Consider the following 14630-nt stretch of genomic DNA (forward strand, 5'->3'; position numbering starts at 1 on the left):
TTGTTCAGAAGATACATTTCAAAATTTCAAGGAGTTACTCCATAACTAAATTTAACTTAATATTAGCTTTAATGCTTTGTTGGGGTGCGGGGCTGGCCAATTTCTTCGCCCGCCACTAGAGGACAGTGTCTCCCCACAAGAGGAGTGAGGAAGCGCTAGTACACAGCTTTCAAGGCTTACTGGGGAGGTTCAGGGCAGAGCCACCTTTGATTTCTCTCTGACACCCTGGCCTTGTGGCACCATTGGCTTTGCTGAAAGAATAGTCTTCCACCTGTTTTTATTCCTTTACCTTTAAACTACTTTACTCATTTATAATTAGTTCAAATAAAGGAACAAATGTATGTTTTATAAACAATAAGACTATGCTGTGGAGTTACAATTACTTTATATGATATTTTATACACTTATTATTTACATATTAGTAATATTATAATATTGATTATTAATTATCATTATTTATTAATCCTAATGTGGACCTTAAAGTTTGAAAAGAGTGCTGAAAGCATTTCTTGAGACATATCCTCTTTTTCTTCAACTTTTTCACTCACAATTATCTGCTAACTCAGGTGCGGTGCTGACATGCTAGATTACCAATGCACCAAATAAAATGTAATGGTCTCCTCTTAGCACATCAAACTCCAGATGATGTGATGGTACGGAACTACCTGAGGTCTCCTCTTTTTTGTATATTGCCATTAATTAGTTAATTTATTTTTTGAGACTTGATTGCCTATCTTGCAGACCAGGGGAACTATAAACCTTTGGAGAGCAAAATATTCTGGATCCCTATCACAAAAGGAACAAATAAAGAGGTGTCTTGTGATTTGGGGGAGTGGGGTGAGGAATTCTGAGGAGATGTAACAAGGAAATTACTGTTATAATCACATATTCATTACCATTTAAATCATTATAGATATAAAAATCTATTACATGTTGGTTAACATTTTAAAAGAAAAGCTTTTATTATGAAAGTGTAACGAACTGCTCCTCAGTTTAATATGTTGATAACGTGAATGCATCATCTTCAATCAGTCATACTAATCTCACATGTAAAGAGACAAATGAACTATTTTGACTTTAACTAAAATGTTGAACAACAGAGAAATTACATTGGGCAAAATTCAAATTCAAATAATTAAAACATAGACCATCTGATTTTAGTACACACACACACGCACGTGCGCGCGCGCGCGCACACACACACACACACACACTTATTCTTGCATAATGGACCTGTCAATTTTCAATCACTGAATGCACATTCTGGCTGGTATAGCAACAAGCAATGGGGTGGGCTCTCACCGACCAACATTAGACATGCATTTGGTTTTGCACATTAGAAGGCACTAGAAAAATGTTATGCATTTCAGCACCTGGTTTGCCAATGACGATGGATATACAGGCTGGGCAGGCTATTTTAAGCAGATATGATGCAACTCACCATAATGCAGCCAGCTGTTTATCTTCAGGTGTGGCATTGGGTCCTGAGTGGGTTTTTAGTCTCATAGCATACCTAGAAGAAAGACAAGAAAGAGGAACCAAATACATTTTTAAAAATTGATTAAATTTATTAGGGTGACATTGATTGATAAAATTATATAGGTTTCAGTTAAATAACTCTATAACACATCATCTGTATACTATATTGTGTGTTCACCATCCAAAGTTAAGTATCTTTCTGTCACCATTTATACCGCCTTTACCCTCTTCTAACTCCCCACACCTTCTTTTCACTCTGGTAATCACCGTGTTGTTGTCTGTGTCTATGAGGGTTTTATTTTTGGCTTAATCCTTTTTCACCCAGCAACTTAACCCCTTCTCCCTTCTGACAGCTGTCAATGTATTTTTTGTTTCTAGGAGTCTGTTTATACTTTGTTTATTTTTCACTAGATTCCATATTTAAGTAAAATAATATCATATTTGTCTTTCTCTGACTGGCTTGTTTCACTTAGTGTAATATTTTCCAGGTCCATTCATGCTATTGCAAAAGGTAAGATTTCCTTCTTTTTTATGGCTGTGTAGTATTCCACTGTGTAAATGCACCACAGCTTTCTCATCTCCTCATCTAGTTATAGGCATTTGGACTGCTTCCAAATCTTGGCTATTCTAAGTAACGCTGCAATGAACATAGAGGTGTATATATTCTTTTGGATAGTGTTTTGGGTTCCTTTCAGGTATATTTCCATAAGTGGGATTGCTGGGTCATAAGGCAGTTCCATTTCTAAGTTTTTGAGGATACTCCATATTGTTTTCCACAGTGGCCAGACCACTCTGCATTCCCATCAGCAGTGCACAAGGGTTCCATTTTCTCCATACCCTTACCAACACTTGTTGTTTGTGGATTTATTGATAGCCATTCTGGCATGTGTGAGATGGATAATCTCATTTTGTTTTTAACTTGCATTTTTATGATGGTTAGCAATGTTGAGCATTTTTTCATATGTCTATTGGCCATCTGTATGTCCTCTTTGAGGAAGTGTCTATTCAGGTTCTTTGCCCATTTTTTAATTGGTTTGTTTGCCTTTCTGGTGTTGAGCTGTATACTTCTTTATAGATTTTGGAAATTAACCCCTTATCAGATGTATCATTGGCAAATATATTCTCCCATTCAGTAGGTTGTCTTTTCTTTGCGTTGACGGTTTTCTCTTCTGTGCAAAAACTTTTTAGTTTGATATAGTTCCATTTGTATATTTTTTCTTTTGTTTCCTTTAACCAAGGAGATACGTCAGAAAAAATACCATGCAAGAAGTGTTTTCTTCTAGGATTCTTATGGTCTTGAGTCTCACATTTAAGTCTTTAACCCACTTTGGTTTTATTCTTGTGCCTGGTGTAAGAAGGTGGTCTAGTTTCATTTATTTTATACATATCTGACCAGTTTTCCCAACACCATTTATTGAATGCTCTGTCTTTACCTCATTATATTCTTGCCTTATTTGTTAAATATTAATTGACCATAAAGATGTGGGTTGATTTCTGGGCACTCTATTCTGTTCCATTCATCGAAATGTCTGTTTTTATGCCAGCACCATGCTGTTTTGATTACTAAGGCCTTGTAGTATAGTATAGTATTAGGTAGTATGATTCCGCCAACTTTGTACTTGCTCAAGATTGCTGCTGCTATTCAGGATATTTTAAGACTTCATATAAATTTTTTAGAATACTTATTCTAGTTCTGTGAAATACACCATTGTTATCTTGATAGGACTTGCACTCAATGTGTAGATGATCTTGGGTAGTATGGACATTTTAATGATATTATTTCTTCCCATCCATGAACATTGTATATGCCTCCATTTATTTGTATCTTCTTCAATTTCTTTTTTTCAGTTTCTTACAGTTTTCTGAGTTCAGGTCTTTTATATCCTTGGTCAAATTTATTCCTAGGTATTTTATTTTTTCATGCAATTGTAAGTGAGATTGTTTTCTTAGTTTCCCTTTCTTATAGTTCATTACTGGTGTATAAAATGCAACCAATTTCTATTTATTTTGTATCCTGCTACTTTACTGAATTCATTTATCAGTGCTAGTAGTTTTTTTGGTGGGATCTTGAGAGTTCTGTATATACAGTATCATGTCATCTGCAAATAATGACAGTTTTATTTCTTCCTTTTCAATTTGGATACCTTGTCTTTCTTTTTCTTGTGTGATTTCTATGGCTAGGACTTCTGGTACTATGTTGAATAATCACGGTGAAAGCAGACATCCCTATCTTGTTCCTGATTTTATGGGACATGCTTTTAATTTTGCCTATTGGGAATGATGCTGGCAGTGGGTTTGTCATATATAGCCTTCATTATGTTGAAGTATGTTCCCTCTTTTCTCATTTTGCTGAGAGTTTTTATCATACATAGGGTGTTGGATTTTATCAAATGCTTATTCTATAATTATTTATATGATTATGTAGTTTTATCCTTCATTTTGTTTATGTGGTATATCATGTTTATTGATTTGCAGATACTGTACCAACCCTGAATCCCTGGAATAAATCCCACCTCATCAGGGTGTATAATATTTTTAATGTGTAGCTGGATCCTGTTTGCTAATATTTTGTTGAGGATTTTAGCATCTGTTCATCAGGGATATTGGACTATAATTTTTTTTCTTTGCAGTGGCTTTATCTGGTTTTGGAATTTGGATAATGCTGGCCTTGTAAAATGAGCTTAGCAGTCTTCCCTTCTTCTGAATTTTTTTTTGAATAGTTTGGTATCAATTCTTCTTTGAATGTTTGGTAAAATTCATCTGTGAAGCCATCTGGTCCAGGACTTTTGTTTGTTGGGAGTTTTTTTTATTATTACTTTAATTTCATTAGTTGTAATTGGTCTATTCAGATTACCTGATTCTTCCTGATATAGTTTTGCATGACTGTATGTCTCTAGGAATTTATCCATTTTGTCCAAGTTGTCCAATTTTTTGGCATATAGTTGTTTGTAATATTTCCTTACAATCCTTTGTATTTCTGTGGCATCAGCTGTTACTTCTCCTCTTTCATTTCTGCTTTTATTTATTTGGTTCCTCTCTCTTTTTTTCTTGGTGAGTCTAGTTAAAGGTTGGTCAATCTTGTTAACCTTTCCAGAGAACCAGCTCTTGGTTTTATCTATCTTCTGTATTGTTTTTTTAGACTACATTTCATTTATTTATGCTCTTTTCTTTATCATTTCTTTTCTTTGACTCACTTCAGGGTTTGCTTTTTGTTCTTTTTCTAGTTCCTTTAAGTGTAAGTGTCAGTAAAAGTTAGGTTGTTTGACATTTTTCTTGTTTCTTGAGGTAGGCCTGTAATGCTATCAATTTATCACTTAGGGTTGTTTTTGCTGTGACCCATAGGTTTTGGGTTGTTGTGTTCTCATTTTCATTTGTTTTAAGGTAGCTTTTGTTTTTTCCTTGATCTCCTTGTTAACCCATTCATTGTTTAGTAACAAGATATTTAGCCTTCATAGCTTTTTCATTTTTTCCTTGTGATTGATGTCTAGTTTCATGCCATTATGGTTAGAGAGAATGACTACTATGGTTTCAATCTCCTTAAATTTATTGAGACTTATTTCGTGGCTTAACATGTGTTCTATCCTAGAAAATGTTCCATGTGCACTTGAAAAGAATGTATGTTGTGCTGCTTTGAAATGAAATGCTCTGAAGATATCAATTAAATCCATCTGGTCTACTGTGTCATGTAAGGCCACTCTTTCCTTGTTGATTTTCTGTTTTTAACATCGATCCATAGAGCCATACCTGGTGTGGCTCAGTGGAATGGCTGCTAGCCTGTGAACTGAAAGGTCGCTGGTTCGATTCCTGGTCAGGCACATGCCAGGGTTTCTGGTCCTTGGGTGGGGGTATATGAGAGACAACCGATGATGTATTTCTCACACATTGATGTTTCTCTCTTTCTCTCCCTCCCTTCCTCTCTCTCTAAAAGTAAATAAATAAAATCTTTAAAAAAAGATCTAACCACAGCTGTCAATGGGGTGTTAAAATCCCCTACTATGACTGTATTACTGTCAGTCTCTCCCTTTATGTCCATCAATATTTGCTTTATATATTTAGGTGCTCCTATATTGGGTGCATAAATGTTTACAGGTGTTATAGCCTCTTATTGCATTGATTCCTTCATCATTATGTTGTGTCCTTCTTTGTGTTTTATGGTAGCCTTTGTTTTTTTTTTTTAAAGATATAAAAAAATTTTTTTAGAGAGAGGAAGGGAGGGAGAATATAGTCTTTGTTTTAAAGTCTATTTTGTCAGATTTGAGTATTGCTACTTTAGCGTTTTTTTTCCTCATTTCCATTTGCATGAAATATCTTTTTCTATCCCTTCACATTTAATTTGTGTGTATCCTTCACTCTGACTTGGGTCTCTTGTAGACAGCATATATCAGTCTCGTTTTCTTATCCATTCAGCTACCTCATGTCTTTTGATTGGTGCATTTAAATCATTTACATTTAAAATGGTTATTGATAGGTATGTATTTATTGCCATTTTATTATTTATAACTGTGTTGCTCTTCTTCTGTCTTCTTCTTCTTCCTTCTTATTTTTTCTTATTCCTTTCTCCTCCTTTCTCTTACCTCCCTCTCCTCTTCATATTCTTCTTTTAGAAGACCCTTTAATATTTCTTGTAATACTGGTTTGGTGGTAAAGAATGCATTAAACTTTTTCTTGTCTGGGAAGCCCTTTATTTCTCCTTCAATTTTAAATGACAGCCTTGCTGGGTGATGTAGTCTTGTTTGTAGGTCCTTGCTTTTTTATCATTTTGAATATTCTATGCAATCTCTTCTGGCTATAATGTTTCTGTTGAGAAATCTTCTGAAAGATTTCTCTGTCTTATGGCAGCTCCCTTATAGGTAACTAATTGTCTTTCTCTTGTTGCTTTTACGATTCTCTCTATCTTTAATCTTTGACATTTTAATTATGATGTGTCTTGGTGTGGGCCTCTTTGGGTTCATTTGAGACTCTCTCTGCTTCAGGGACTCGCATGTCTTTTTCCTTCACCAGGTTAGGGAAGTTTTCAGTCATTATTTCTTTAAGCAGGCTTTTCATCCCTTGCTCTCTCTCCTCCTTCTGGTATCCCTATGATGTGGACATTGTTATGCTTTATGGTGCCTCAAAGGTTTCTTTAACTGTCCTCCTTTTTAGAAATTCTTTTTTTTTTTTTTTTTTTTTTTGCTGCTCTGATTGGATGTTTTCTGCGACCTTGTCTTGCAAATCACTGATCTGTGTTTCATCAAACCTACTGTTTATTCCTTCAAGTGTCTTCTTCATTCCCGATATTGTATTCTTCATTTCTGACTGGTTCTTTTATATGGATCTATGTCTTTTTTCATGCTGTTGTAGTTCTCACTTAATTCCTTGAGAATCCTTATAACCATTTTTCTTTCCAGTTCCTATCTGGTAAATTGCTTGCCTCCATTTCATTTAGCTCTTTTTTTCTGGAGATTTCTCATGTTCTTTCATTTGGGGCATGCTTCTTTGTCTCCCCATTTTGGCTGCCTCATTCTGTTTGTTTATATATATAAGATAGATCTGCTATATCTTCCTGTTCTGGTAGAGTGGACTTATGTAGTAGTGTCCTGTGGGGACCACTGGCACACTCCTCTTGATCACCTGAGCTGGGTGCTCCAGGAATGTCACTTGTGTGGGTTATATGAGACCTTTTGTTGTAAATGAGTCTTGATTGCTATTGGCCGATTCAGACCTGGGTTTGACCCTCAGGCTGGCTGACTGTGAGGACCAACCTCCACCACAGTGTATGAGCTACACAGCTACGCAGGTGCATATCTGCACAGCTAAGTGGAATTTTCCTCAGCAGGACCTGGTGCCTGCTGAGATCTCCCTTTGGATATGCTACTTGTGAAACTGATTGGACCCTGCTCTGATATTGTTTAAAGCTGGCCACTGAGTGCATTGGTTCTGGGGGCTCTTGGGAGGGACTCTGATGCATGTCAGTGCCAGATGCTGTTGGTGACTGGCCTTGGGCAACCTGTTTGGAGCTACAAAGCCATCAACAGTTTGTGGCTGCCTCTTCTGGGACAGGGTGTGTTTGGGAAGGGACAAGCTAAGCACCAAGGCTGACTTCCACCAGCACGGAGTCTGGGGGCAGGCCAACAAAAGGCCCAAGGCAGCACAAGATCTGCCTCTATTTGCTGGCTGCCTGTTAGGCCCAGTCACTGAAAGAGCCTCTGACAGTACTCAAGTTATTAGTGAGTCATCAGGTAGGGAGTAATGGTGTTCACTAGACTGATAAAGGTTTACTTGGTGTCAATGCCAGGTCTGAGGCCACTCAGCAGAAGTCCCGGTATACACCAAGTCTAGCTGCAACCTGCCAGTGCCCACAGACCATTATGGTGGGGCAGGGTCTCAGGAAATTGTCAGGGTGAGGCCAGCAGTTTGTCAGGCCCTAATAAACCAAGATCTGGCTGTGTGAAGGGAGAGCTCTGCACTGGCCGGGCATGTGATGGAAAAATGGCCCCTGTTTTAGAACCCCACAACTCAGTTCTAGCTTCTGCCTGGGGCTCAGCAGGGTGGGGCTGCTGGGAGATGGGAGGATAGGACCAGTGGATCTCCTGTGAAGGGGGATGCTGGTCAGGCTTGGGGGAAGGGGGGAGTAGTTTTATCCAGATCCATACAACTCAGTCCCTGACATCCTGAGTCTTCCTGGACCCTTACACCCCTGCTTGGGCAGCTGATTCCTTGGCAGGGTGTGAGCTCTGCTGGGTGGAGCAACAGGGAGTCTTAGAGGGTGAGGCTATTTTATTTACCTAGGCTTATGCCATAAGGAAGGGAGTGCTCTACCCAAGAAAGATGGCATCAGTGATGTGGGAGAGGGATTCAGCACAGGGTTTCTGGTGGCTATCCCTTCAACTCTCTCCCCAGAGCCACAAACTCTAATCTCTCCTCATTCAACTCTAGTCTGCTTCATTCTCCCTCCACTGGAGTCCAAGGTGAGTGGCTGTGAATAAGATTTTGTGTGCTGGCCCGTTAAGAAGGTGCCTGTATCTCTAGCAGCCTCCTATCTCTCCCTGGACAGAATCCCCACTGGTTTTTATAGCCTAGTGTTATGTGGGCACTTGTTCCTGCCTCTGGTCTTCTGGTCTGGGGAGTATGGCATGAGGCTGAGACCCCCTGGTGCTCAGGGGAAACTCTGCATCTGAGATATTCCTCCAGGATCTTGGCCATGGCCCGTAGGAGCAGGGCCAGCCCTTTCCTCTTCTCCACCCTTCCCCTATGAGACTTGATGTGACTTGGTTATAAATCCTATAAATCCTTGGTTATAAGACTTCTGTTTACCTAATATTTGGTTACTCAGATTGACTGATCTATATTTTAGTTGTAATTCCAGTTTGGTCCTGGGAGGAGATGAGTATAGCTTTCACCTATTCCATGGCCATCTTGGATCCCGTCCAAAGAAATTTTTTTGTTTAAAAAGCTTTCTTAATAATAGAACATCTTCCACAATGGAAGCTCTCTCTGCCCAATACTGTTTTTCACAGTGCTTTCAGATAATTCCTTCTTAAAAGCCAGCTAATCCTGCTTAATTTTCCTGCAGGATTATATTATTGTGATGGCTAGAACAAAATGATTTTTATGACAATCTAGCTGTTTTTGCCCTTTAACAATACAAGTTCAAATGCTACACATGGTTGAAAGTGACACCAGTTCAAACATTATCCACATATATGGTGACACATCCATTTTTATGAAATTTGATTAATGGCTGAGTGGCTGACAAGATGGAGGCAAAGTTCAATCCTTCCAGAGCAATCTCCAGGAAAAAAAAAAAGTTCATTCCTGTACTCAGATGAATGCCTGGATTTACCCCTTTTTCATTGTGGCTGAACGTTTACTCTGACAATGGTGTAAATGTCCTGGGAGTGTAACTAGTGACTTTTATGAATGTTAGTTAATTGCGCTTATTTCTCTGGACTATGGCCATTTCTTTATCTAATACCATACCAAGTCACCTGCAGACATTTTGAGAGAGCTGAGGTAATATATGGAATGGTCAGGGAGTCCTACATTTAAATCCCGGCAGACAATTATTAGTTGTGACAGCTTAGACTAATATGTTTAAATCTCAATATCCTTATTTATCAAGTAAGACTAATACTTTTAATCACAGACTTGTAAGAATTAACTGAGATAGTATTTGTTGTGACTTGCTCAAGAAATTATACTATTATTATACTATTCCACAATATGCAGATTTGTAGTGTTTTCACATGTATCCCGTTGCTTAGTTATCACAGTGATTGTTCTTGGTTTTACAAAATTTATTGCTATCAACATTCTCTACTTTGGGTGAAGGGTAGAAACCTTACATCCACTTAGGTCCCTTTACTTTCTTCACTTTTAAATAACATTGTCTTGAGTGTCAGATGGAAGCAAAATTTTTGTTTCAATCATCAAATAAGATTTATAAAACTCATTATGATAGTTTATTGTACATATCCAAATTTCACTTCTTCTGCTATTCTTTCTTTGTTCCTCCATGCTCCAAGATGTATTTTTTTTGATCATTTACTTTCTGTTTGAGGAACTTCCTTTAGCTAATCTGTACGGGTGGGTTTTCCTTAGTCTGAGAATATATTTATTTCCTTTTCATTCCTGAAAAATAGTTTCACTGAATCTAGAATTCACTGTATGATAGATTTTTTTTTTTCTTTTAGCACTTGAAAAATATTGCGCCACTCTATTCTGGCTTCCATGGTTTCAGATGCAAAGTCTGCTGTCATTTAAATTGGTGTTTTCCCTGTAGGTGACATGTCATTTCTCTCTGGCTGCTTTCAGGGTTTGATTTTGTTTTTAGCTTTCAGAAATATAGTTATGATGTGCCTTCACATGCATTTTTTTTAAGGGTTTATCCTATGTGGGTTCTTTTCAGCTTCTTGAGCCTGCAGTTTATGTCTTTTGACAAATTTGGCAAGTTTCTGCCATTACTTTTTCAAATAGTCTTCAGTCCTACTGTCTCCCTCTATTTCTGAGACTCCAATGATAGGTATGTTGCATGTTTTGTTATTAGGTTTGAGGCTCTATTTTTTTCATTTTATTTTCTCTCAGTTACAAGGATTGGGTTAATTATTTTTCCTGTTCATTGATACTATCCTCTGTCATCTCTACTATATTACTAAGTCCATCCAGTGAGACTTTTGTTTCCGTTAAGAATTATTTCACACAATGGGTATTAGACATTATCCAAAGAAGTTGAAATGGCTAAGAAAAATATGTGACAAAGGTCTCAGTAGGGTTAGCAGATGAAATTCCCTTAATGGTTCATTGAAGAGATGATAATGATGTGCCTTTCTAGGTCTCCATCATGGAAGATAAGCATCTCCCACCCACTGCCTGGATGTGTTCCCATCAGAAACCCTGTTTCTGCTCACATTACATATCTTAATTCAGGTTGTGGAATGATGCTCATATCTAAGTCTTCACTAGAACAATGTCAGGACCCTCTAAGATAGTATATAGTAGGATAAATTTCATTTCCTAAAATCCTTCTTAATCTTCTTTCTTCTCTTTAAATACTCCTGAATCATTATTGATGGAGTTAGAATTGAGATTATACTAACATGAATCAGATTTTTAAAATGCAGTGTAGAGGTGAAACAAATTAAAAATCTGTCAATTCCTAGCTGGGTGAAGTAGGCAATCATGTCTCACTCAGACTCAGCTTCCTTCCTGCAGGAATTAGGGGTTATAGGAGCTGCCCTGCCTCACTCACAGACAGCAAAGGAGGCAGGGGGAGTGAAAATGTCATGCAAAATTTCATATTTTACTTTTGGAGACAAACATTGGTTCTTGGTAGCTGATAGCGCAAGCTGGCATTCTTTTCTCTGCATTCAGAGTACTTACAAACTTTCCTCACTCCCCCACCAGCACCCCCTGCCCCTAAGAAGAAAACACCGCACTTACCTTATAAGCTCCACTGTTTCTGAATACATTGTGTAAGGAGACTTGGATTCCATAGGGCCCTGTTCCATTGCATTTCCACATTCAATGAATGACAAGGCTGCTTCAGCATAGTTCAATGCCTTTCCAAACTTTTCCACCTGATCAAAAGAGTTAAAACAGTGTCTTCCTTAAGTACAGTATTTTTTTTAAAGCACTGTCTATGCATTTTACTTGAGAAATCCAACTTTTGAGTTCCAAATTCCTGTGAATGGAGCTGAGAGGAAAAAATGGGATACTTCCTCTTCTAGTTATCTTCATAAATTGCCACTGGTTTAGGATGCTTACATCTGTCTGTAAGTGAATGCTTACAGACAGAACTGTACCAAATCCATATAATGACTGCCAATCAGAATTGCTCAGAACTTCATTGTTACTCTAATTTCTGTTTTCTTCTTTCTAACCCCTCATAGCTTGCCAACTTTATTCTTTGCTCCCTCATGCTATGCTAAATATACAGCAAAGTTGGTAGGCCTAATTCCATATAAAAGTTTTCATACTCTTTGTGAATACTCCAACTTTGAGGATTCCTGGCCTTGCATATTGCCTTTTACATTACCTGTGATATTCCATTTCCATGCCTTCCTCCTGTTGTGTATATGTGTTTTTAGTTATTTCTTTAAGAGTTAGGACCTTACTTAAGGGTGAGAGTAAGGAGAGGAAAAGAGAAGAGATAAAACTCAAGGCAATATTTAAGTTTAGCTAAAATGGGAAACAGAGTTGAAATGTAATAAAAAACATTTTTGGGGGGTTATATGAGGTTGTTTACATTGATGTCAATCTTTCCTTACCACAGCAAGAATCAGCTTTATATTCTTAGGGTCTCATAAATCTAAATTTACACATCAAGTTCTTGGTTCCATACATTGTTACTCTCTGTGGACAATTACATATTCTAAGTTTGAGTTGTGTAATCTTTCTAGTTTTCAAATATTCACTCATCAATCAAAACAGGATTAAACAAATACCCTAAACTACTGATATAAGTCTTGCCTCTAAAAAAATTCTCATTCATAACGATACCTTAGAAAACAGAATGCTTACAGCAAAATTCTCCCTCATTAGCAAATCAAATTTTTAAGGAGCTTATAACCCTAACAGGCTATTGAGCAATATTTCTTGGCAACACTTTGAGATTAAGGAAGTCATTCATTCACTACGTATTTTCTTAAGTGCTCAATTCTGTACTATGTGCACTTGATACACACAAGTTCCTTCCGAGAACATATAATACATTTAGAGAGAAAAAAATGTGCATCCACAAGACAGTTCATAGTACAAGGCAGTCTGTGATTAACTCAAAACGCAAAGCACGGAGACTAATGCACATGAGGTGGTAAGAAGGGACCAAGTGATGGGGCTGCAGAGGCTGGGAGGCCTTGGGGAGGAGGCCAGAAGTGACACTGGGAAGAAAAGGATTTGGGGAGCATGCTGAAGGTGTGAGGGTACATGAGAGTGAGAGTGTGTAAATAAGTGTGGTCTGTGTGTGTTGAGTGTGAGGCTCTACAAGTGCAAAGGCCTGCTGGCTGGCATAAGCAAGGTGTGTTTAGAGGCCGGTAGGGGACCTGCTTGGCTGGAGCAGTGTTGGGTTCGGCAAGATAACACTGAATGAATAATCCTGATAACCCTTGGGTGATTTAGGAAGAAATTTTCATTTTGCTTTGAAATTCAATGCTCTTCTCCAATAGTGATTGTGCTTCAGCTTCTTCAGGTACCCAGAACCTTTCATCAGACTGCGGGATTATGAGGGCAAGAACTGTACCTTCTCTATTTCTTAATACTCTGGGTATTTCCCTTGTACACTGGTATCCCTAGGCACTGATGTTCATAAAAATAAATATTTGATGAGCAACATCTATAGCATTGGAAGAGGAATGCTGTTATGGTTTGAACATCTTAACACTGGAATAACATGATAAAGGTCATTTGAAATGCTTTTTTCATCTCCATCTCCCCAGTCTCAGTTATAAATGCTGGAGGGGAGCAGACCTGCCATTCCCAGACAGGGAAGAGTCCCCTTGGATGAGACCTCAAGATGTAATAACCATATGATCTCTTTTAGAAAAAAACAGAAATTAAAAAAAAAATCTAATGTCTGAGAAGCTTCAAGCTTTCCAAAACAGTGGATTATCCAAGTAAAAAAAGTTATTTATTGCAAACATCAAATCATGGTGACTTTAGACTCTTTTCTGCAGTATAATCATTTCTGTGTTATACTGTTTCAGTGGAGTATTCATTTTGGCAGATACACATGAAGAACATGAGTCTTTTTGAAAAGGGATTAGATTCTGAGACCAAGCCAAGAGTTGGCCAGGCTAACAAAACAAAAATGCAAACCTAGATTTCTATTTTAAAGAAAAAAAAATATGCCATCCACTAACTCCACGGCTTCTAGCTACTGTTCAAACTTTAGGATTAAATTAAAATGTTCGTTTATCCAGGGCTTTCTCCCAGTCAGAAATTATTGGTTGAAGTCATAATTTATCGGGCTATGAGCACTTGATTATATAAACATTTCTCCTTTTAACAGACCCAGCCATCCTTGTAATAGATTTTTTAATTACACCAGCTATATAGCCCCAGTGACGAAGGTGCAGTACAAACATATCTGGAAGAACGTAACTGGAAAGAAAAGGAACTTACCATTGCATCTGCTTTATGCTTCATCCGTTTAGCTTCTTGCATAAAGTAATCTGCACTGCGTGGCCTACAAGGGGAAGACGACACCAAATGTCACTATTGTTAAAGAGCAAGATCTTGTGAAAATAGTCCTTTCTTTTACTCAAACTTAAATCACAGTTTAAAACTTGTGCTTAACAGGGAATCAGGTACTTTTTGCATTTCTAAATTACTGCCCGTATGTAAAATACCACGATTATATTTTACTTAAATTAGCAATTCAAAACACAATATATGTTGATTGTCTACATTTACAGTGATTTTAATATGGTTCTCCAGTGCCTAATTTGTGAATCAGATTTTTTACTGTATGGTTAAGAAAACAAGTTAAAAAATCTTACTTTAAATGATATTTACATAAAACAATTGTTTTTTAGTGAGAGATTGCAAATATACCTCATAATAATTGTATGGATATGTATGGGTATGTTTATGTACCCTTATGAAAATCAGTGTCATTTATATGTATAAATGGTACCTAGAGTTATATGTATCTATATATAATTATTTTAAAGCTT

The 14630-nt window shown here is 37.4% G+C and overlaps 1 protein-coding gene across 1 annotated transcript in view; it reads right to left on the bottom strand.

The window, feature by feature from the left end:
* Positions 1–14630, bottom strand: part of AFF3 (ALF transcription elongation factor 3) — a 539761-nt gene that overhangs the window by 12154 nt on the left and 512977 nt on the right. Inside the window, exons 18-20 of the mRNA XM_054586382.1 lie at positions 14077–14140; positions 11398–11534; positions 1442–1513 (exon numbers count right to left, since the gene is read on the bottom strand). Of these exons, the coding sequence (XP_054442357.1) occupies positions 1442–1513; positions 11398–11534; positions 14077–14140 (273 nt within the window). The remainder of the gene's footprint in view (positions 1–1441; positions 1514–11397; positions 11535–14076; positions 14141–14630) is intronic.

This window comes from Pteronotus mesoamericanus, unplaced genomic scaffold (assembly GCF_021234165.1).
Source record: "Pteronotus mesoamericanus isolate MK-2021 breed Mesoamerican mustached bat unplaced genomic scaffold, CSHL_Meso_final contig_121, whole genome shotgun sequence".
Taxonomy (NCBI): domain Eukaryota; kingdom Metazoa; phylum Chordata; class Mammalia; order Chiroptera; family Mormoopidae; genus Pteronotus; species Pteronotus mesoamericanus.